Genomic DNA, 25,088 nt, shown 5'->3' with positions numbered 1-25,088 from the left:
AAAAGGAGAGAGGGAGAGAAAAGGAGAGAGGGAGAGAAAAGGACAGTGGGAGAGAAAAGGACAGTGGGAGAGAAAAGGAGAGAGGGAGAGATAGAGGGCAGAGAGAGATGGAGATAAAAGGAGAGAGAGAGAGGAGACAGAAGAGAGATGGGACAGGAAAGAAAAAGGGGAGAGAGAGGGAGGACTAGACAAGATAGGAGAGAGAGAAAGAGGAAAGAGAGCAAGAGATGAGAGAAAGAGAGGAGAAACAGGAGATAGGGAGGGCAAGATGGAAAGAGGGAGAGGGAGAGAAAAGGAGGGAGAGAATGTCCACAAACATTGGGTACACAGAGAGATGAAGTATTCTCGAACCTGCCGTGTACTGTTTGCGTGTGAACCTGGGCGGTTGATCGTTGATGTCCTCCACCTCTATCACCAGCTGCTGCAGGGAGGAGTCTGACACGTCAATCACTCTTCTCCTCTGTCTGGGGACCTGGTAATCTGGATCACTGCTGGCCTTCAGAAGGACAGAGCAACAAAAATTTAGACTGGCACTGGTATATAAGACATGCATTGACTTTTCATTCAGCACTAATGACAGGGACAACAATGTCAGTGTGAATGTCATTCAGCATGAGGGACAAAGATGGCAGTGTCAGTGTGAATGTCATTCAGCACCAGGGACAGGCTGTCACATACAGACAGTAAACAAAAACTGACATCCCCATGCCGAGTGCAGTTCACCCCCAGGCAGTTACGCCAACTTGCTGCTGATAGACGGAACTGGAGAAAGCTTGCAGTCGCCTGATGATGATGATGCAGTGCAATCGGATATTGGAATTGCTATTTTTACAATATTTTGTTCAAGGACACCAACTTCTGAAGTATTATGCATTGAAATGTGTGTTTTTTCAGGTGTGTATGACATTGATAAGTTGATGAGAAGTGTGGAAACAGGACAGGTCACAGATACCAAATGGAGATTAAGCAAAGGTGAGACGACAGTGTATTAAGTGTGAGCTTCCCATACCTTGATAAGCAGTGTGTGAACAGGTTTGGTCTCCCTATCCAGATCTCTGTGCACAGACAGAATCCCTGTTTGCTTGTCCAGCAGGAAAAACTTCCCTTCATTTCCCCCTGAAGTACGATATTAACAATCAGTTAACATGTTCAGATCGCGCACATGTTAGAAAGGTGAAATGAGGGCAGATCACTCGGTGCCACATAGGAACGAGTCTTGTGACGAGCTAATAACCTGCCGCCCTTTCCCTTTCACTTGGTTAGTCAGTCAGGCAAGCCACTAGAAGCTCATTTAGGCTACTAACGTGGCCGGACATTTGAAATACATTTTTCTGAACAATGTAAGAGACACACATCCTCCCAAAAAGACCCAATAAAGACATTCTAGAACCCAAGAAATACATGCTTGGAGAATGTCTCGAAAATATCCGGAAAATTAAGACATTTTCAGGAAATTGTCTTATGTCCACTTGACCATCCACACACAGTTTTGGGTCATTTCAACTTGAAAAGCTTGTTGTTAATCACTTTATTTCATTTAAAGCATAAAATTGTATCATGCAAAGTCGTATGAGTAAGTCCCTGACCTGTGATGAAGTAGAAGACAATGGCATTGTCTCCCTCATCCTTGTCTATGGCCTCGGTGACCCTCCCCACTTCCGTCCCCACCTCGGCATGTTCCGGTACAGACAGGGTCTGCATGTACACCAGACCTGACTGGGGAGACAATGCAGGCGTGAGATCAAGAGAGAAGTCTTTTACAAACTACAGTATGAGACCAGGTAACAATGATCTCCCACTACGACATTTCCAAGTACTTGTTAACTGTATTGGCGTGTTCTGGTACGAACAGGGTTTGCATGTACACCAGGCCTGACTGGAGACACAATAATGGTATGAGACCATATCCACTTTCCGAACCAGTTACAGACAACATTCTTTCTTTCCCAGAGTGGCCAAATAGTGGAACAGCCTGCCAGCACACTGCCAGGTAGCTCTCAGCCCCACTCTTGACAACTTCAAGTTACAGACATAAATTCCTCCTCACCCTTCCCTTCTTCCCCGTTACAACATTCTTTTTTTGTCCACGCCCAGCCTTGCAGTAAGTAGACTCTTCCTTTGCAGGCAATATAATCTTCAACATGAAGAAGGAGAACTAGTTTTAATGACTTCTACCAACACAGATGAACTTTCAAGGTAATAAAATGTATGTGATAAAACACAACTCACAACATCCCTGGGAAACTCCGGCTCGTTGTCGTTGACATCCTCTACCTCCACTCGGAAAGGTCGAGTGGATTCGAATGGCTCAGGAAGGCCCTGGTCTCTGGCTACAATTATAAGCTGGGGAAGGCAGATAAAAAAGTTACCAGAATAAGCGGACATTACCACTATTGTCCAAGGAAAATAACAAGGGAAAATCTTCAACAACAAAAACTTAGTCCTTAATATAGAGTCCTTAATATATCAGCTGCATTTTCCCTTTATGCATAATTAGAAATCTGCAAAACTATGCATACACCTTGAGCATGGTAAAGAACCTGCCGTACTTATTGAAAAGGAGTAGAGGTCCTTCCAAGTGTGAGTGACTGAAATAGATCTGTTTGGATATGCATCATTTACTGTCCAGCACAAACCTGGTGTGTTATGTCATGAGGTAGTTTACCTGGTATACCTCACCTCACCTCTCCTCACCAGTATTGTAGCCTCACCGGTCATAGGGGCAGCAATACAATCTGCATACATGTAAGTCTTCCACGCACTGCATCTATAGCCCAACATGCCAGTTAGTGCACTGTTTGCCTAGTCCACTCTTTCAGGTATACAGTACACACACAAAAATCCCTGCTCACCGTGTATTCCGCCTGAAGCTCCCTGTCTAGCGGCTCCACCGTGGTGATGTTTCCCGAGAACGGATCAATGGCAAACTTCTCCCAGTCCCCTCCCCGCTCCCGCCCGTTCGGGATGAAGAAGTCGTAGCTGACGATCCCGTTAATTCCCGTGTCCTCATCCACCGCAAAGGCTTGATACACAAAGTGGCCAGACGGAGAATTCTGCAGTTGAAGGGAGAGAGGTTACATCAAGTTTAGAACCTGTGAATTGCATGCTGTGATATCAGACTTTCTGTCTTGTACAGCTCTCGATTTAACAAATGCTACAACATTTCAAACCAGGTTAACACACCTGTCCTTGGTGCTGAACAATATCCCCACTAAGGTTAACACACCTGTCCCTGGTGCTGAACACCATCCGCACACAGGTAAATATACCTGTCCCTGGTGCTGAACAATATCCACACTCAGTTAAACACACCTGTCCTTGGTGCTGAACACCATCCACACTTAGGCAAGCACACCTGTCCCTGGTGCTGAACACCATCCACACACAGGTAAGCAGACCTACCAAACACCATCCACACACAGTTATAGAAGCATTAGAAATTACAAGAGTTGGGAACTCTTAATATAAGATACCAAGAAAAATTTCAGGTTCTTCTGACTGAATGGCAGTTAATCTGAGAAAAATGAATACAGTCAAACCTGTATTAGGGGCCACCTCTACAGAGGGGCCACCTGTCCATAGTGGCCACTTTTTGTCGGTCCCTTGGGTATTTTATCTACAAGTTGCCACCTCTATACAGAGGACACCTGTCTATAGTGGCCACATTTGTCCGGTCCCTTGAGTGGCCACTATAGACAGGTTTGACTGTATTGGAAAACACATTGAACTGCTTTCCTGCTATAACAATGGCATATGCCCTTACCTCTGGTACAGACACAGTCATGTTTCTCTTTGGCCTGTGGCTTCTTGTCATCATTTTTGGTGCTGAACACACTCCACACACAAGTAAACACACCTCACACAGTGCTTGGTACTGAACACAATCCACACACGCAGGTAAGCAAACCTGCCAAACTCCAGTTCACATATTGAACTGTCTTCCTGTTATATCATAATACATCATTATCCTCATCATTTGTCATCCTCATGATGAGGTGTAACAAGTGAAGTTTGACTTCCAGTACAGTCGGTCATACATCACTGCGAGGAGTTCCAGACCGTCCAGTCCAATTTCTAATTCCATTATTAGGTTCTTCAAAGTTAGCCTTGGGCAACCAACATGTTTCTTACAGAAAACAGGTGTTCAGAGCAAGAGTTTTCCGGCTGGCTCTCAGCTACAAGCCACGTGGCCGGCAAGGAGTAGTCGACACTGTGTAACAACAGATGTAACATGCCCTTACCTCTGGTACGGACACAGTCATGTTCCTCTGTGGCCTGACGAACCGCGGCTTCTTGTCGTTCACATCCACCACAGTCAGCAGCACGATGGTCCTGCCCTCCAGAGGAGGGGTGCCGTGGTCCCTGGCGACGACCTCCAGTCGGTATTCATTGATTATCCGAGCTTTCTCACTCAGTATGGTGTTGACCATAACCAAGCCAGATTTTTCATTGATTTTGAAGGCGTCTAGAAAAGATGCACAACACAGTTACAATGTGTGTCATCTCATGTTACTGTGTACCACTGAATAATGAATATAATTACATTCTAGGAGGGACAACCAATACTGTTATTATACAAATATACTACAAATATAGGTCAATACATCAAAGAATGTCACTTAAGATCTTAGAACCAGTAAAAAATACATTAAACTCAACAGGTTGATTTATGTAATAATATATTGCACTTGTTTATAAGTTAATCTATTTGTATGCTTTTGTTTGTTTGTTTTATAGATGTAGTAGACCATACGAAAGTCACTGTACTTTGTCGTGTCAATAGAGACAGCACATGTATGAATGTATGAAAGATCTATATATTGAATCTCTAGTAGAATATTATTGGCTTGAACTATCATCCTGTTGAAGAATTACATTATAGTTAAAGTAAAACATTCATCAAATGTTTAAAGTGCAACCATCTTTTAATAAATCATTAAAATAATACAATTTTGGAAATGCACATGATCTACATTATACTTACTGTCAACATTTCCTTCTGCGATAGAATAGGATAACCTTGAGTTGTTGCCAAGGTCACCATCCTCGGCATGCACGTAGAGGATGGAGGTTCCGATTGGTTCGTTCTCCAGGATCGGCCGTGCGTACTCCTCTTCATCGAACACTGGGGCGATGTCGTTTACATCAGCAATTGTGATAAACATCTTGAGGGAAGGAAAGGGGAAACAATTTAAAAACAATGCGACTTGAAGGAAACTTTTGATCTGTTTTAAGCAGGGATGTCTCCAAGGCCCATCCCACCCTCACAAAAATTTGCTGGTTGAAATGGACAAAAATTTCGCCTTGTCCATCCTAGATGCTGAATTTGAAGACATCAAATTTTTTGAGAATATATTTCAAGTTCAAAATAATGCAATTAGTGAAGAAAATGAACAACATGGGCTTCCAAACATTGAGTAGGGAAGAAAAAATTTAAAACTGGAGACAGCTCTGGTTTTAAAGCACCTGCAATGTGTTTTCCAAAAGGTTTCGTGAGGTTTTGTTCAACAGTGTTTTTTGCAAGCAACATCAAATCTTTTAAACCAAGCTGTGTGTCTGATATTTTGCATTTACACTCTGGGATAAGAGAAATTGTAGTTTGCCTTTTCCTCTTAGAATTATTGTATTCCAAAATAGCTTTACATGAAAAGCACAGTGACTGTTGTCGTCCAAGTTTTATGATTTCGTAGCTACTCAGTGCAACTTGATTATGCTGTTAAGAACTGTCATACATTGTTCTTGAACTTTTTCAAGGCTTAAGTAAAAATATATTGTAACTGACAACATTACATGTTACTGATATAGATCAGCATGCATTATTTAAGTCAATCTATTCATGAATGATGTCAGCAATCATAAAAATAAGTGCAGTTTTTCTAACAGGAATACTGCAAAGCTGACAAATGTGCAGTGGAACATGGAGGTGCGGAGGCAATGATGATGCTTAGATTGTACAAACTTATCTTCTAATAGACTGATTCCATAGCCGTGCCTACGTCCATCAAAACATAGAAATGCAAAATAAAAACAAAGGAATGCAAATATATCTGACAGACAAGCATTCACACTTAGCTATTAATTGTCATGCTATTATAGGTTGAACTGCTAATTGCAAAGTCCAGTCAGAACCAGTCTACTCGTAAAAATAATCATTTTTGTCAACCTTAGCGCAAAAATACTAATATTTTCTGGTCAATGAAATTTGCGGAAAGGTATAAAGAGTTCTGCAGAAAGAGAAAAAATTATGGTATACTTCTCCCCATAATATTACCTGAGTTGACTTCCATGGCAGAAGCTATGGGGAAGGTTGGGAAGTGTGAAAGACAGGGTCAAGCACAGTGTGAAAAGCCTGATGGAGCAAAACTACTCTACTATATGTAGCAAGCATTCTATGACAATGTAGCTACTACATGTATCACGTTACAACACTTCGGCAACATTGTGACACAAATGAGATACATTTGAATGACAGAATGTTACATGTGTCTAGTACACTACAAGCTGATCAATTTACAATGTAGGTTAAGCCATCAGGTGAAGACAGTTAGGTGAATCGAAAAAATATAAGCTGGCAAACTTCACATTCTATACTTTAAGCTACTTAGTTCAGTTCAGTTCATCCTCAGAGAGGTGACACCAGGATCTCCATATGTGTGTTTAGAATTTTCCTATGAAATGAAAAACATTACCAGCATCCTATCCATAAATTGCACATGATCCTCCCTATCACAAGTTTCTTTCTTCTTGTACCACAGCTACTTCAATATCAGACTAAGTACAGTTAGGGTTAGTAGAGTTAGCTGAACGCATCTAACCCTAACCCTATAACCCAATCTGTGTGCAGATTGTCCGGATGCAGAACACAATCGCAATTAAATCGAAACAGATTCTAGTTTGCCTAGGACAGTTTGAGATCACAATTGAAACTAGTCAAATAGCGGATTGTCCTGGGACAGATCCCAATTCCAAACTGTCATAGGAGAAACTTTGATTCAAATCTGTCCTAGACCAATCTGTGGTTGTCTTGAATGCCAATCTCCATCGATATACATTTATAGCTTCATACCATACTCTTCAAAGCCTTTGTGTCACACTAGGTCACCTTTATCCACAGGGTAACCTATATCTGTTGTTTCTAAAAGAACAAGATATTTAGGGTTATCAAATCAATGGACTGTGCTTTCAAATTGCAATATTTTCCAAACTTTTATTGCAGTTATTTCCAGAATATTCAGTGACCTGATATGACTAAATAATCTTCTTTCGAAAATAATGGACATAGGTTAACCCATGGATAAAGGTGAACTAGCATTACAAACTAACCACCCAACAACACAACTTGTTCACCTGAGCTGTAATCTGTGTGGTGCCGTTGACACTCTGAGAGTCCCCGCTGGGGTTGGTGGCCTGGATAGTCAGCTGGTACAGTGAGAGGGTCTCTCTGTCTACTGCTGCCTGGGTGAAGACTTCACCTGATTCTGTGTCTATCCTGTTATTAAAGTTAACATGGATTTGTTTATTAAGATTTACCATCACAATGGAGGGGAGTCAAAACAGGTGATTGCTCACCTTTACATGTTGCCTCCCCTTGATGAATTCTAGATAGAAGGGCAAGGCAGTCATCCTCACCTGAGGTAGTGGCGTTCTAATCTTTAATCTTTATTCATCAAATCAACATTGCAGAGTTACCCCTGAGCAGTGAATACCGTTGATTTTACAGTTGCTTTACTATGGTCATGCTTTTGGCCAAGCATTTGCAATAAAAATACTTCAAACTGAAATGACATCATTGTCATTGCATTGTCGCCCACCTGAATGTGTTGTAAACATTGCCAGACAGGATGTGGTACAGAACTTTCTTGTTCTGAGGCAGTGCGTCAGCATCTGTGGCCTCCACCTGTCCCACAAGAGCACCTGCATGGGCATGAATATTTGTCAACCCTTAAGTTTTCTTTTTCTCTACTCTGCATCGTGTATACTGTAATTCCTGATTTTTTCACTGTACTTTTATGTTCACGGTTTTCACTGTGACGTCTGTAACGTGAACTTATCATTACAGATAACAAATAATTCACAGACTTTGTCTATGCGCACCTGCTGCCATCGTGAACATTAAGTTCCGAGAACAAGTCAAATTTTCTCAGACCGTGAAAGTTTGGTACCGTGAAGACAAAGTGAATTACAGTACTCAATACGAAAGGTACTCAGACAATGGATATTTAAGTTTTGTAAATGGTCAGAGGATTTAGACAGCATCTGCTGTCTTTTGTTAGTGACCATTGAGCTGAAGACGAATATTTGACAGACTCACATCAAGTTCAACATCCAGAGTGGGACTCTGTATTTTTTGTACATATACACATTTACTTAATGTCTCTCTAACTCCACATTCAAACCAACAGGGTTTGCAGTATATTGTACAAGTGTATGGTTTTATGTTTACAATAAAGAACTAAAAATCATCATAACTTATCCAGAAGTAACAGAAACCATTGGAGGATAATGTCAGAGAATGGAGTAAGGCATTACAGTAAGTGAAACACTGAGGAAAACAGAAAACAGAGAAGGGTGTAGAAAACTGGCAGTCAGATCTTCTGTGGTGCCCCAACAGTCCAATTCTTAAACTAAAGCCACGCCAATTGACTTTCTTGGTTTTCGGATTTTTTAAACTAGCAATATAGCAAGTGAACATCATAAAAGCATACGGCAGGGAGGAAAACTTGAACATGACTGTAGTTACTCCATAAAACTGAGTGCATCAAGGCATAAAGCAGGTCCTCTGGCTTAGTTTTCATTATATTTTTCTAGTTAAGCATATCTTTTTTATTTCTTTAAAATCCAAGAACCAAGAAATTAAATTGGCATGGCCTAAGGGATAGATGAGAGATCGTACCAGGCTGTATATCCTCCATCACTTCCACCCTGTAGACATCTTGTGAGAAGACAGGCGGGTTGTCGTTCACGTCCAGAATCTTGACCAGCAGGGTGGTGGATCCGTTCCTCCCGTCCTGGTCGAATGCTGTGACAGTCAGGGTGTACGCTGGCCTGGTCTCGTGATCCAGGGACTTGGCAACAATCACATGACCAGTGGATGCTGAGAAAAGTTCATACAGAAACTGTAAGTCGGAGATTTTTTTTTCTATAAAGGAAGGAAAGAGGGGTTTCTTTATTTCTTTATTTCTTTATTTGAATTCACCACATGCAAAAACAAGTGGAAGGGAGGACAAAACAGGTGTATCAACACCTTTACAAGTTGTCCTCCCAAACCTGAAATGATAATAGAAAACAATACGAAACCAAATCAAACAATAAACATTAGACATCAAAAGTCAGAAGACATGAATATACAATTCGGTAACAATTATACACAGAATTGATTACATGTATATACAAAATTATCAAATATCATTATGTACAGAGTAAAAAGCTAATTATAATACTAATGTGGCCTTAAAGCAGTGCATGAGGCACACCCACAAGATGTGGACCAAGAGCAGGGGACGTCGATATTGAACTGGGTGTCAAATCTCACAAACGTGGCTCTCACAAGCGATCGCTTGAATGTCAAGATGTTAGACTTTTCAGTGGCTTGAACCCCAATATTACGGAGGACAGGACTCAGCTGATTCCAGATGGTGACCAGCCTAGGTATGTAAGAAGAGCTGAAGGCTGATGTCCTTACTCTGATGGGGGTGAGCATGTGAGATCTGAGATATCTAGAGGGTCTGGAAGGGAAGGATACATACTTGTGAACAATAGGTTTTGACTTGATAAACACCATGACGTCGCACACTTCGCGCCTGTGCGTAAGAGGCAACAGACCAAGGGTGGAAAGACGTTCCTTGTAGGTCAGGGTGTTCGAGTGGGCTCCTAGAATGAATTTAGTCGCCCGTCGTTGCACCCCTTCTACAAGGGACATGAGTTTGCGGGACTGAGGGGACCACAAAGGTGAGCAGTATTCTAAGATGCTTCTAACCAATGTAATATACAGTGCCTTGCGTACATCAGTGCTAGAGTTGAACCCGATTGTTCTTTTGATGAAACCAGTCATAGAATTGGCCCTGGCTACCATCTTTAAGATGTGACTGCTCCACTGAAGGTCCGACTGGACAATGACCCCAAGGTCAGGCATACTGTCTACAGATGTTATTGTAGTACCAGACAAAACACCTCCATGTTCTAACCATGCAGCCCTTACCAAGGGAGCAGATTCTCTGACAAGCATAAAATTCAGATTCGTCAACTGTGACCCATCTGACAGTGATTAAGTCCTCAAGAAGCCTTAGAATACACAATATCAACTTTTCTAAAACTCCACACCATCCCCTCATTCCATCACTTTGCCCCCTTTCTTCGCCAAGTCTTTCTTTTCTAGAAAAAGCCCTTCTTAGGCTACTAGTAATTTCATATCACTTCTTCAGTATATGATATGTCGCTTACATCTTCAGTATATGATATATCGTTACAATAGTAGTAATTCAACTTGTATCCATATCCATCAGTGGTAACAAGATCTTGCCAAACCATAAAATATAGAATTCAAGGGAACAATCTAGATCATACCTCCTACAGCAAAGTCCCTATGCTCATTTCCGGCAGTGATGGAGTAAGTCAGCACATTCCCTTCATCATCGTCAAGGGCAACCAGACCCAGGATCTGTGTATGGTGAGTTCAGAAACAGTCAACACAAGGAGGATAATGTAAGGACAGGGTTCTTCCCAGAGTGTGAAATACTAGTAACGGTCCTGTAACGCTATACTGCTACATGTAACTCAGCCGTGCCAAAATGCTTTTCAGATTTATGGTGCTTCCTCTTTGCTTTCCTGGGTTATTTGGTTATAATTTGTGAAAATTCACTAATTTGTGACTTATTCTGTTGGCATTGTCTGAATCATTGTTATTAGTGGAATATCCAATGCCCCACTAGCGTTTTAATCGTTCCTGGGTATGTCTGATATACATATATATTCCCCAAGTGTGGTGTCTGGTTATTTCCGGAACAGCATTGCATACAAATAATGTGAGAAACACTGACACTTAGAGGATGAACTAGGCTGAAACTCTTGCTGCTTAAGTGATAAGACTCTATTTATGTGGCATAACAAAATATTACATGGATGTCCTTGGTACTGAATTGACAGCTGCTGTCCACATGAACACAGCAAAATGAAGAGTAGTATGTTGTTATACTTATACTGAAAAAAACACAATGAAACAAATTTTTCATACTTTATTTTGTACATAGGCTGGAACAAAATCAAAATTAACATGACAACAGCGTCTGCTGAGTAGAAAATGAGCAGCTTATACTGGCGTTTGGGGGCTTACAGGTCGGTCCACGGGTAAAAAGATGTAGCCATGAATTTTGAAATGCCAGTGGAAGTTGGATACTCCATCAGAGTCCTTTGTAGTGAAACAGACCATTGCTTTGAGTATTAATCATTCACAAGCTTTAACAGACAATCAGCTCCAGGTTCTGATCCTCTGGACCTGGACCGTACCTGTACCTGAATTTTCTGTACTGGTACCCACCCCTAAGTTCAGTGCCTAGAAGTTGTCTGTGTGGCCTTGCAATGAGCAAATCTATGATGGAAAAGTAGGATACTTACCGAGGTCCCCCCATACTCATCCTCCCTAACAGCCAGGCTGTAGGACGACTGCTGGAAGTATGGACTGTTGTCGTTGCTGTCCAGGATCTTTATAACTGCCTTCGTGCTGCTCATCCTTGGAGGAGAGCCCAGGTCAGATATCTGTAATGTACAAAGGTCAAAACACAGCTCAGTTAGGTTCATACATAGTATTAAAAAATGCCACATAGTGTAAAATAGGAGTAGAAACAGAACGAACCGCCAAGGCTTGGGTTTGATTCCTGGTGCCGGAACCGGTGTAAACAAACTGAGAGAGTAGAAACACAATATCCTGCATGACTCTGACGATTCGAACCCATCCAAAACTTCTCGAGCTATGCTGTCCACATACATACATACACAACCTGGCAACTAAAACCTTCTTGGCAAAGGAATAAATGTCAGTAATGCATTACAAAATGTTTGAAATTGTCCATTTACCTGTATGGTAAGTTCCACAATGCCATTGTACCCCATGGTCTCCCTGTCCAGTAGTCTGGCTGAGGAAATCACCCCTGTAGTGTTCTCTATATCAAACAGCATAACTGGAGGGGGGGGGGATATGCAAGATAACAGTTACTCATTGACAAGCAACTAAATATCAGGTAGATTTGTAAATAGGTGTTTTATACATTGTGTCCTTGGGAAAGGAGCTTTACTTGGCACTCAGATGCTTGTCAGCTTCTTTGTACTGGAGAAATTCCAGTTGCCCTTTTTGACTAGTACATTATGAACAGTGGACTATGGCTTGACTTCCTGTGAGACCCTTTCCAGGAGCGTGCATGTCAGGTGAGTGACACAACCAGTATTCAAACTCACGACTTCTTGGTCAGGAGTCACTAACCACTAGATCAGGTCTATGCCTTCACAGTTAAGCAAAAGTTGCCCGTACATCTGTAACAGATGCTTAGGGGTGGTGCCCATCTTCATCACTGTAGCCCTTAGGCCACACATTTGTGCAAACCACTACAGCAGGGGGCTAGTCCACTGATGTGTGTTTAACTCACATACTCTTCCTCATTATCCCTGAGTGCTAAGCAGAGAAAGCAGCATGTACCATTTTTTGGTATGACTCAGCCGGGTTAGAACTCATGACCTACGAAATGCAAGGTGAACACACTACCCACTCTGCCATTGCACTACACATCCTACTTTGAAAATGTGATGTAAACCTACCATGATTTGGCTCCTGTTTGAGGATAGAGAACTGCAGCCTGCCGTTGTCCCCCTCATCCCTATCGCTGGCCAGGATGGTTCCCACGTACTCTCCTGCAGGCTGGTTCTCCGGGACACGGAAGTCAAACTTGGACGTGGACGGCTCAGGCGTGTTGTCATTCTCATCCAGCACTGTCACCACAACCTGGTTCAGAAAGAGATTTCAGAAAGAAATTATGGCTAACTAGCAAGGAGCAAGGTAGAAGCTGTTGTTTTTCCCTAAAATACATTGCAGATTCCTCATTTATTTTGATAGATAGCTTTGAACTGGCTACAGCTACATGTAGATATGTACAGGTTAGTGGTGACCGAAGGGTAGTTATACTGGCTATACAGATACAAAAGCTTGTGTGTTGAAAGGCGGTTATACCGGTTATACAGACACACATACAGAATCTGGCATGTTATGCCAAAGGGTGGTTAAACTCGCTATAGAGATACAGAATGATGTAGAAGCTGGTGTGTTATGCCGAAATCTACACCGGCTATACAGATTCAAAATGATATAGAAGCTGGTATGTTATGCCGGCTATACAGATACAGAAACTTGTGTGCTGAAAAGCGGTTATACCAGATATGCAGATACTTATGCATCTCCACATGGTACTTCTGATAAATAAGTGACAGCACATTTGCAAGATGACATCACCTGTACAGAGTTCTCCCTGCTGTTGCTAGGCAACCCATCCGTGTTGTCCGTGGCCGTCACACTCAAGAGGAAGTCTGTCTGCTCCTCCCTGTCCAGGGGTGTGGTCAGGGTGATGTTACCCTGATGTTCAAACACCAGAAAGATATCATATCAATATGTATGGATGACATCCATGCATGCATAAATTTTCGGGCATTCAAAAAAAAAGGTTTTCAACCATCATTATTAGCAGCTGCAAAATAAGCAGATATATGCCGCAGATTGCAAAAACATATATTGGATGCTAATAGTGCATACTAATGTCATTGATATTAGAACTGTAGCAGATATTTGTAGACAATTCATTTATTCTACTTTCCTGCCAATCTTAACACAAATGACAGTCAGACATTTCCCTCTCCTGGATAGTTTGGTCCTAGCCAATCTGGATGATCTGGCACATAGCCCAGGACATTTAAATGCCTAAATAACCCTAACCCTAACCATAACCCCAACCTTAAAACCCTAACCATATAATCCTAACCCTTAGACCCTAACCATAACCATAACCAGGACCAGAACCCTAACCATAAAACCATAGTCATCCTAGACCTGCATGGTCATTAATTACCTGATCAGGATGGATGGCAAACCTGCCCCCTGCCCCTGACAGATGGTACTGCACCCTGCCATAGCTGCCACTGTCCCTGTCCGTAGCCTCCACCCTCAGCACCTCTGTACCTGCGGGCTGGTTCTCTAAAACTGAAGCCTGCACACAAACAGAAAAATTGCTCAGATTTGTAAAAGGTAAACTAAGGTACAACATGCAGTCTCATAGCCTTTTTTGAGGAGCAGTAGGTTGTTTTTCACTGTCTAGAGCACGGTACTGGAAGGCAGAGCCAATCCCTCTCCTTCCACTGCCTTTTACCTCCCCAACTTAAGTAAGTTACCCATTTTCAGAAAGTTCGAGGAACATTGTGTAGAGCCTTAATTTTAAGGGAACAATATCAGTTGCATGTCAGGGGATTCAAACCCAGTACCTTTAGTTTCTGCGCCAAACACCCTGAACATTATGTCACTTCAACCAACTCTCATAATTCCTCTGGGTTCCATGATACCACGACATCAATAAATCCTTCTTGTAGAGGCCCTCTCAAGATTTTCACTTAAATATCTGAAGTGTATTTACCCCAGGAACGTACTTGATATAATGATACAATACCGGTACTATAGATCATTTTGCCTGATTGTCTAAAAAAAACATGTTGATGATTCTGCCTCCTGACCTTATATTTTTTGAGTGAGAAGATGGGATTGTTGTCAATGACGTCCACGATCTCTATGTACAAATTGTGTAATAGTTGCTGCCATGCATTGTACTGTGTACAATTGTCATGCAATAAAGTTCATTCATTGATTCTGCCTCCTGACCTGATATTTTTTGAGTGAGAAGATGGGATTGTTGTCAATGACATCCACGATCTCTATGTACAAATTGTGTAATAGTTGCTGCCATGCATTGTACTGTGTACAATTGTCATGCAATAAAGTTCATTCATTGATTTTGATTTCTGACCTGATATTTTTTGAGGGAGAAGATGGGATTGTTGTCATTGATGTCCACGATCTCTATGGAGACGGGGATGTCGGCGGTCCTGACCGGCTTGCCCTCGTCCGCCGCCTGCACGGTGAAGTTCACCCACTGGTGCTGCTCATGGTCCACTGGCCTGCTCACTGTGATGGTGCCTGGGAGTATATGACATTGTATGCTTTTTGACAATAGCGTATAAAAACTTGCTTTGCTGACATATGATTTTGACAGTTTTTTTCAATGTTAAGTGGAATGAATACTATTATCATATATCATAGCATATCAAATAAGAAACACAATGCCTATGAGATCTGCTTCTTGAGCTTAAGTCAAGAGTTTATGTTGAAAGTTTATGGTGATGCAATCTCCATTTTTTTCCAGCTGTAGAGATTACATGTGTTACAGTACATATTGATCAAAAGTTGCTCTGTTCAACATACCCAAATATTTATCCCTGATGGCAAAGAACTCCGTAGCCAGCGAGCCATTCACAATCCTGTAGGTGATGATTCCGTTCTTCCCCTTGTCAGCATCCGTTGCTATGATGCTCATGACAACCGTTCCCACGGGAACCTCCTCCAGAATCCTCTCCTGGTAGAAGGCGACGCCGGGAGGCTGGAAGGTCGGCGTGTTGTCGTTTTCGTCGATGATACTGATCGTCACCTGAGCTGGGGTATAAAAGAGATGAAAGGTGCTGTTACATTTTATTCCTTTAGGCCACACTATTGTAAATGCAGAAATGTTCGAGGTGGATTAATGTTCGCGGTTTTTGCGGTGACCACTTCACCGCGAACATAAAACCACCTCGAACATTTTTCTATTATGGTATTAGACTGCAGTCTATGGTGTTACCGTGAAATGTCCTTTTTCCCGCTACCGCGAAATTAAATCCCCGCAAACTTAAATGCATTTACAGTAATTGATTTTCTTGGTTCTCTGACTTTTTGAATGGCAATAGAGCAAATGAATATCATAAAAGTATACGGCAGGGAGGAAAACTTGAAGTCACTGTATTTACTCCATAAAACTGAGTGCATCAAGGCATAACCCTGGTCCTCATTCATTGTGTTTTTCCATTTAAGCGGCGTGGCCTTAAGTTTGAATTTCATTTTGGGGTAGGCAGAAAGACACACCGGTGCATGGCCGAGTGGGAAGAGTGTTTGCCTTACATTTGGTTGTGAGATCAATTTTGAAGTCTTTGGTATGACTCGGCTGGGATGGAACTCACAACCTATCAAATGCAAGGCAAACACTCAACCCATTCCCGTTTTTTTCTATAATAGAAATACAGAGGACAAAGCATGTCACAACGCATAGGAATGATGCCAAAGCGTGATTGACTGGGCCTTTTAATAAAGAATTAGACAGAAGCTGCCCTTACCATCCCTCCCACTGCGCGCCCTCTGCGGCACATCAGAGGCCAGATCCTCCACCCCGATGGTCAGCTGCACCACTTCCGCCCTCTCCCTGTTCAGCGTGGAGTTCACAAACAACCCCCCTCCAAACTGGTCCACCCTAAACCAGTCCAGGTAGCCCATCCCGTTCACGATGTGGTTCCCCTGTAGATCTGTCGCCACCACCGCACTGATGGAGTAATCCAGGAGGCTGTCCAGATCCCGGTCCACAGCGGTCACGTTCATGATCCAGCTCCCAACCTAATGTAATGTAAATGTTTTATTCAGTATAAGTACACACAAATTTTCTTCTCATTACAAGGCTTGACATACATCATCATCATCATCGGTCGACTGCGGTGCAGGATGTGGCCCAGAAAGTTCAACTGCTTTGAGTACACATGTTTGATCAACGGTTTCATTTTAGTCAATTCATAGGTCCTGCTGTTAGATACCAAGTGAAGCCTTTAATTTTTATGTTCAACATAATGCAAAAGCTAGATGTAGCAACTTGGCAAAAATTACATCTAACTATATAAAAACAATGACTTTTTACGCTCTGCCAGAGTTTGAGCCGCTAACCTTCAAAAAAAAATTACCCTAACAGACAAAGTTCCTAACTTCCGAGGTTCATGCACTACACGCACGCAAAGCTGCTACTTTGGGGAAATACGCTATCCCGGATATACCCAGGTGCGGCACACAGGGCATGTATATATATGTGTGCCGGATATATCCGGGCTTGGCAGTTTAAGGGTTTAACATAGTACAATAATTGGATTAAAAATCCTGTTGGACAAACCACACAGGAGTTACAGACCTCCTTGCTCTCTGAAACGGTGGCGGTGTGGATGTACTGCAGGAAGTAGGGGGCGCTGTCGTTGATGTCCTCAACCTGAAGAGCGAAATGGAAAAAATCAAAAAGATTTATGCATACTGATGTTCATTATTGACTAACGCACACATGTCGCAAGTATAGAGTTCCCATCATTAATCATTGAGCGGTTTTGCAATTTTTGCAGACATCTATTTATTTATTCGGGAATGTGACAAATACATTACGCAGTCTCACAGGCAGAGTAGCTGATAATGGAGTCTACAATTTATACTATGCAAATCAGTTCCTCATTTGCATATTCGGTATCTGCTTATGTTCCACCTATGATAGATTACATGTGTTACAGTTACTGATTTGAGCTTCTCATGAATAAATAAAGGTTCAAACAAACCTCGATTAGGACGGTGCTGGTTCCGGATCGCGTGGGGATGCCATGGTCCGTTGCCTTGACGACCAGGACGTACTGGTCGCGTGCCTCCCTGCGAAAGTGAAATTGAAGTGAAAGTGATATCAGACCAGATCAGCTGAAATCAATGGAACAGACAGAGAAAGCAGATTGATGTATTGTACCCGGGAAATTCCCCTAGCTCTTCTCAACAACTACAATGAACAGTGGACTACAGCTTAACATTCCATCCTAAGGACTTCAGCCCTTTCAAGATTGCATTGTTGGGTGAGTGACACCAAGTGTCTTCAGGTATAGGAAATGCATGGATTGGGTAGGGTCTGCATGGGTTTAGTAAACTTTCCAAACACACCTCGCGTAATTTGCCACAAGTAAATCTGCAAAAGGTTAACTCGCTCACTCACTCACGGCCCATGACCACAGTGGTTGTAGGGCAGCAATGATGCAAAAGGTTGCTGATTGTGAATTCATTGATACCTAATCTATTGGAAAACAACACCCCTTCTGCTGGAGTTTAGTATCTTTAACGTCCCATTCAAACTCACAATTTCTTGGTGCAGAGCCATGGTCACTAACTAATAGACTGCGCACATTAATGCATGTTTACTTTTATCCGTAGAGTAACCTATAACCATTTTATTTAGAAACAGGGCATTCTTGGACATCATGGTGGTTTCAAATTGAAATTTTGTCAAAACATTGCAGTTTGAAACCATTGTCAGTCAACTTGATAACCCTAGAAAATACTCAGTGACTGTTTTTTGAATGACTGTTTGATTGATATAGGTTACCCCACGGATAAAGGTGAACTAGCGTTACCTGTCCAAGGCCTGTCTGTGAGCGATGCGGATGACGCCAGTCTCAGGGTTGATGGTGAATTTGTCCTGTCCGCCGCTCTCTATCCGGTAGGTGATGAGTTGGTTCAGCCCGTCATCCTGGTCACTTGCCTCGATCCTGGTCACCGAGGTTCCTGGAGGGAGAAAAGGGTTTTGTTTGTCTTACGACTGATTGAATGAATGAATGTTTTATAGTTTTGATTATTATGATGAGCTAAGAAAAATACATCACATTACAAGGGCTGAATTGTATGCTTTTCATAGAAAGGATACTGAAAACGGTATGCTTTATATTTTTTATTTATATATTTTTTTTAAATTTATTTATTTATTTCATCTTGAAACAGATGGGTAGCCCCTACAACAGTGCATAGTTGATTTCCAAGGGGGCCCACTAAACATACATTTAAATAACAGATACAGGACAGAACGCGGTAACAATCAGTCAAACTTTGAACACCCAGGGACAACATACGGTACAGAAAACATAAAACCGGTGCGTCAAAACATAATCAGTGTCCATACTCAAGTCGAAAACGTTCCAAGGTCAAAATCAATTTTGTATTACTTCTTTCAAAAAATACAAATCATTGATTCTAGAATGAATAAACGCAGGTCTACTTTTATCTGTGGGGTAACCTTTACATTAGTGTAGATGTAGTTATTTGTATTGCATCTATTTAGAAATGATAACGGGAGGGGGCCATACTTCGACACCCGTTCTAAGTGGATGCGCGTGGCTTTTGTCAATGTACATTTTACAGTGAACTCATCAAAAACAAGTTAAGATCTTGTATGCATCCATATAACTGTTATTGATGTACAGATATATATTTCATTTAACAGTAGCGTTCCGCACTGTACTTTGACAGCGCACGAAACTTACCGCAGGTTTTCGGCTTGAGTTCTAGTAGAACGTTCCAACACAAAAAAAGGGGTCCAAACTCCGACATAGTAACAACCAGACCATCGCTGTGCATTTTTAAACAACTTATGCAAATAGAATAGCACTAAAAGTCTTCATTATAATTTTTTTGTACCAAATCTGTGTCATATTTTGTATTACGCGACTTATTCAAATACGGTGTGTTAAAACGTTTACCTCTCACGGTGAGACCAACTTGCCGCAAAACGGCAGCGCATTGTTACGTTGGACTGTGATGGCATTTTCGCTTTTCGGCTTCCTTAATTGCCTTTTCATCCTGTCTTTTGGCAGCAGCAATTGCTACAGGATTTTTAGTCGGTAGGGATCGATTTTTCTTGAATGTTTGTCGCTCGACGGACGGGTGGACTGAGTTCAACGTGTTGAGCATCGCTCCCCGTCTTCGTGCGTGATAGTAAAATGGCGGGGCCCCGACTGCGTGAACATTTGTGGCATCATTTTAGCTCCGTTTATCCAACCCAGTTAAAGGCAGAACAGAACACAGGTATTATTTTTCGGAAGGCTAATAAACATCATTCCTATGTGTGGTGGTATTTTTTCACATGTCGTATTTTGCGAAGAATAATTCAAGAGTTTCCCGGGCCATGGTCTCGATACGTTCGCTCGTCAACTTGCACGGAAGGCGTCAAACTTGTGCAAGTTTTTCAATCGTTATCTGTGGGACTTGCTAACTTCGACACATACCCCGTCTTTGTAGTTATTTACAACAAGGTTTAGTTTACAGCTAGTGTACTTCTCATGTGCAGGCATCTATGCATTTCTCCGCAACAATGATTTTTAAAACCTGTCGAAATTTGGACCCCTGTCGAAGTATGGCCCCCTCCCGTTATTTTTGGACATTAGTTCATTTTGTAGAAAAAATGCTTTTGGTCAATTATTCATTCAGATACATGTATAATGGACATATGCAACTCATACTTTACATGGTATAATTGCTTCAAATGAACAATAGACGAATGTAGAAGAAAATTGAAATAAAAGAAAATTGCCTTTGTTCGTTGTTGTTTCATGTAAAGGTAATAGCAGTAAACAAAAGCAATGTCTGACTTATTGCTGTCTGTGTTTGCCCCAAGATATTCTCCTTACCTGGGAAAGCATTTTCAGACACATTTGCCCTGAAGAGTGTTGATATGAAGATGGGAGAATTGTCGTTCTGATCCAGGATCTCCAGGTAGACCCCCGCAGATTCGTTCAGCCCTCCAGGATCTGCCGCCATGACTGTAAAGCTCAGGTCATTGCCGATTGTTTCCCTGTCCAGTAAACTGCCGTCTCTCACAAACAGTTCTCCTGTACAACATTAAAAAACAGACTTAAGTCTGAAACAATATCTGCCACTGCAATTCCAAAAAAGCTGCAAGGAGGCCCAAACATACATTTACACCACTTATTTTCTGTCCTAAGAGCTATCTACCACTGAAATATCATGATGACAATGGCATATTGCAAGATATCATTGTCAACTGATTCCCTGTCCAGCAAACTGCCATCTCTCACAAAAAGTTCTCCTGTACAAGAAAAAAAAGAACAGATCTGAGAGGCAAATGTGCACATCTTGGCACATTGTCACACCAAATCTGTGTGTATTTTGACACCCTTTAGGCAATTACAGTTTAACTCATTCCAGGACCGTTTAGACATATTAAGCCAAGACGCTCAATGGGTGTCACTCCACCATCAAGTTAGGAAAGTTGTGTTAGTCCCTTTCCCAAGTGCACATTTGTAGCGGTCTGAGTATCAAATCTGGAACCAATTGGTCCTGAGCCCCAACACTCTAACCGTTATGCAACAAGATGATTTTAGATTTTTAAAACTTTAAGCTGAGTATTACCAATACCTTTGACGCTGTCTATCCTGAAGAATCTTGCATCCTTGCCAAAGATGGAGTAGTGCACTTCTGCGTTGGTGGTGGCATCAGCGTCAACTGCCAGGATGTCTTCACTCTGTAAACAAAAGTAGAGGAATTTACTCTTTCTTGTTCTCTTTGGATTTCCCCTGCATGTATTTGTTTACCTATGGATTGTGTTCAGCACCAAGGAGAGGTGTGTTTGCCTGTGTGTGGATGGTGTTAAGCACCTGAGAAAGATTTGTGTCTAGATGGTGTTCAGCACCAAGGACAGGTGTGTTTACCTGTGTATGTGGGAATGGTGTTCAGCACTAGGGACTGGTGTGCTTACTTAAGTGTAGGACCCAAACCTCCATGAAGAATTAATAGCATTTCAATATCTAAAAAATACAGCAGCTACATTGCCAAAATTGTGTTGTTTCATTGAGACCTCAATCATTACTCACATTCCAAAATTAAAACAAATCCATTCAAATTGTCTTAATTTATGCATGCCACAACACAAACAAAACAAGAAACAGTACCCTCCGTCAGGGGTACATGTCCTTCTTGGAGGGAGTCATATGTGTTTGTAGTTACCATGTCCACAGCGGTTCCTGCCTGTGAGTTCTCAGAGATCCTGCCCCGGTACAGCGGCTGGGTGAACCTCGGCCTCTGGTCGTTCTCGTCTATAACTGTGATGTAAACCTGCGTAGTGTCCTGCAGGAAAGAAAGGGAACATTTTTTGCACGGCTACTCACCTGATGATTGAATTATGTGACGTCAGTAATAAAAATTTCCCATCCAGTATGACTAGTGCTTCTTTGTGCGGCTTCCCTGTGAATGTATTTGATGAAAAAATTTGAGCGAATTGAGAAGTTAGTGGTCATTGAATTGGGACAATTCCTCGGGAATGCCAGCTTGAAAAGCACTAGTCATAGTGAATGGGAAATTTGAGCAGCCATCAGCATGACGCAAGTTTCAAACAGTAAGACAGACTTATGTAAGACAAGTAAGAACTTTAGGGAATATTTACCATAATTGATTATAGCATAGCATGCTTTTCCATTTTTAGTGAAGCTTTCCTTTAACCAGTAACCATAGTGACAGCAGGCTGGTCCTTGTCCTTGACTTTATTTGTATAAAGAAAAAGAAGAGGAAGAAGAAGAAACAGAGCAAAAACAACACAATTCCATTGAGTGAAGGTAAACATGATTGCGGTGCCCTACCCTTCTGACATGTGTGGGGTTCTGTGGGTTGTCCCTGGCTGTGACAGTCAGCGTGTACTGAGGAATGACTTCCCTGTCCAGCAGACCGTTCACATAGATCTCTCCATTCTGAAACATCATAATCAAAGTTAGGCCTCATCTAATGATACACATTAACTGACATTGTAATACTTAAAAATCTGTGAAATGGTTGTTTGTTGACTCTTCTCAGACCTTAGAACTGACAACTACAGGTCTAAGGTTCTTTAATACTTTATAATTTTTGTATCAAGGCACTTTAATTGAGTGCGATTCTTGTTATTCCTGTCTAGATGTTGGAAAAAGGTAATTTATACAACTTTCCTCAAACAACCAAGCTGTAAAAATGTGTACCCGACTTTGGGGAAGTAAAAGGTGGTTGAAGGGAAGGGTTTTGGTTTGGTTTGGTTAAACAGATCTCCATTAGTGACTGATATGTCACTATTCTTCCTGGAGTCCGAGTGATTTGAGAGAATCATCAATTCTAGACGGAAGGATTTTGCACCATCACACACCGCACCATCGCACGTGTGGGGGTTCTTTAACGTGCAAGACACGGGACCTCCATTTTACGTCCTATCCAAGGGACGGCCTTAGCCGAAGCTAGGTACCCATTTTCAGTTGAGGAAAGTGAGGAAAGTCGTGTAAAGTGCCTTTCCCAAGGGCACAAGATCGGTAGCACGGCAGCCGGATTCGAACCCGTAACCTCTCGGTCATGGGCCAAACACGGTCCCACTGCGCCTCGCGGTCCCACAGGGTTGGGCTCCGCCTTCCAATACCGTGCACTAGACACAACCCAGGGCCCCTGCAACCCTAACAGGGCTATGGTGCTACCTTTACCTTTTAAATATTAGATTACATTTTGTACCACAGCTAAACCCAGACAGTGTTACATTTTCACAATTTTACCAAGAAGTGAGAAGAAGTCATGTATCAGACAAGATACATGTATGTGATGATTTTATATACATGTATATGTTTTATCTCCTTCTTCATTCATTAGCAACAGGCAGCCAACATAATACTCACTGTTCCGTTTATCCTGAAAACCTGCCCGATGTTCCCACTGGTAATGCTGTACGTGATGAAGGCGTTGTTTCCTTCGTCTGTGTCGTTTGCAGAAACCTTGAACACCAGGGTGTCCACGGGCGCATTCTCGCTGACTCGGCAGTAATATGGCAGGTCTTGGAAAATTGGGTCGTTGTCATTGATGTCCAGAACCTCAATGCTGACAGTCATCTGTGATAAACAAAATGCAAAAAAAGACAAACATGTCAGAAAAAAGAATATTGGATGATTAATTCTTATTTCAATCTTTCCACAAATTGTAGAATTCTACAATGTTAAGTAAGAGGACATCTGAAGTAAGAACATTGAAAAACAAGGTTTTTAACTAAAGGTTCTTGTTACACAAGCTATAAGTCTTTGCTTTTCAATAACCTAAATCCTGTTGATATTAATAATAAATACTAAATGTGTTTGTATTGAAGACAACTATGATTATTACTATTCTTCTAAATATCTTTTCAAATAAAACAAAATTTGGGGTGAAAATAACATTTATTTTTCATCTTAAGACAACTGGGTTGTCTTAAAAACTTTTTTAAAAAGCTGTTCTACACAAGTTTATTTCCAAGGGAGCCCAGCATACACAGGATAGGACATGTTACATTCAAGGTGGTAGATTTGAAGAAATAAAATCCGCTATGTCAAAACAAAATCGAACTCCCATTTAAAGTCTTGGCCAATCCAAGGTCAAAATTGTTTGCTTGTGCATTACTTATAAATGCCCAAAGTATAAGGTAATGATGGAAATGTGCCAGTATGGTGAAGCAAAAATTTAATGTCAATATCGTATCAATTGTCTCATCCAGAATATTTCCAGTTTTAATGCTGTAATAATGCATTGGGTGCCTTTAAGACGAAAGCTTACAAATCCTTTAAGAGGAGGGCGTCCCCTGTCCTGTGCCCGTAGGGTGATGTTGTAGAAGGCCGTCCTCTCCCTGTCCAGCTCCAGTCCCTGTTTCACTTTCAGGTCTCCATCCAGGAGAGAGATGTAGAACTCATCTGGCAGGAAAGTACAAACAACCAATCAGCTGCTGTGTTATACTGAATATTGGAGAGTACAATCAACCAATCAGCTGCTGTGTTATACTGAATATTGGAGAGTATAATCAACCAATCAGCTGCTGTGTTATACTGAATGTTGGAGAGTATAATCACCCAATCAGCTGCTGTGTTAAACTGAATGTCAGGAAGTACAACTGTGTGTGTGTGTGTTGTGTGTGTGTTTGTGAGTGTGTGTCTGTGTATGTGACTATTACTTAGCACGAAGGACAGGGATGAGGGTGTGTAATTTGTTCAGCACCAGGGGGACAGAGAATTTTTGTGTGTGTGTGTGTGTGTGTGTGTGCATGTGTGAACATTGTTCAAGGACAATCATAGGGATAGGAATGGATGTGTGAATGAATGCTGCTTAGCACCTGGGGCAGGGAATAAATTTTCTTAATGATCTGATTTGTCCTGTTAACGTTGTTTTC

At 41.7% G+C, this 25,088-nt stretch overlaps 1 protein-coding gene across 1 annotated transcript in view; it reads right to left on the bottom strand.

Moving 5' to 3' along the window:
* Positions 1-25,088, bottom strand: part of LOC118411811 (cadherin-23-like) — a 96,121-nt gene that overhangs the window by 19,733 nt on the left and 51,300 nt on the right. Inside the window, exons 33-61 of the mRNA XM_035814297.1 lie at positions 24,482-24,615; positions 23,578-23,787; positions 22,531-22,638; positions 21,902-22,021; positions 21,314-21,419; positions 20,566-20,766; positions 18,520-18,670; positions 17,686-17,773; positions 17,277-17,351; positions 16,444-16,717; positions 15,503-15,730; positions 15,048-15,217; positions 14,103-14,240; positions 13,493-13,612; positions 12,805-12,988; positions 12,070-12,173; positions 11,611-11,751; positions 10,564-10,657; positions 8,894-9,094; positions 7,812-7,914; positions 7,348-7,489; positions 6,272-6,295; positions 4,985-5,165; positions 4,242-4,465; positions 2,853-3,053; positions 2,230-2,343; positions 1,587-1,716; positions 1,010-1,116; positions 352-496 (exon numbers count right to left, since the gene is read on the bottom strand). Coding sequence (XP_035670190.1) covers positions 352-496; positions 1,010-1,116; positions 1,587-1,716; positions 2,230-2,343; positions 2,853-3,053; positions 4,242-4,465; positions 4,985-5,165; positions 6,272-6,295; positions 7,348-7,489; positions 7,812-7,914; positions 8,894-9,094; positions 10,564-10,657; positions 11,611-11,751; positions 12,070-12,173; positions 12,805-12,988; positions 13,493-13,612; positions 14,103-14,240; positions 15,048-15,217; positions 15,503-15,730; positions 16,444-16,717; positions 17,277-17,351; positions 17,686-17,773; positions 18,520-18,670; positions 20,566-20,766; positions 21,314-21,419; positions 21,902-22,021; positions 22,531-22,638; positions 23,578-23,787; positions 24,482-24,615 — 4,218 coding nt within the window. The remainder of the gene's footprint in view (positions 1-351; positions 497-1,009; positions 1,117-1,586; positions 1,717-2,229; positions 2,344-2,852; positions 3,054-4,241; positions 4,466-4,984; positions 5,166-6,271; positions 6,296-7,347; positions 7,490-7,811; positions 7,915-8,893; positions 9,095-10,563; positions 10,658-11,610; positions 11,752-12,069; positions 12,174-12,804; positions 12,989-13,492; positions 13,613-14,102; positions 14,241-15,047; positions 15,218-15,502; positions 15,731-16,443; positions 16,718-17,276; positions 17,352-17,685; positions 17,774-18,519; positions 18,671-20,565; positions 20,767-21,313; positions 21,420-21,901; positions 22,022-22,530; positions 22,639-23,577; positions 23,788-24,481; positions 24,616-25,088) is intronic.

This window comes from Branchiostoma floridae, chromosome 3 (assembly GCF_000003815.2).
Source record: "Branchiostoma floridae strain S238N-H82 chromosome 3, Bfl_VNyyK, whole genome shotgun sequence".
Classification (NCBI taxonomy): Eukaryota; Metazoa; Chordata; class Leptocardii; order Amphioxiformes; family Branchiostomatidae; genus Branchiostoma; species Branchiostoma floridae.
Note: the sequence above shows the minus strand (reverse complement) of the source record. Positions and strands in the feature narration are given on the sequence as shown.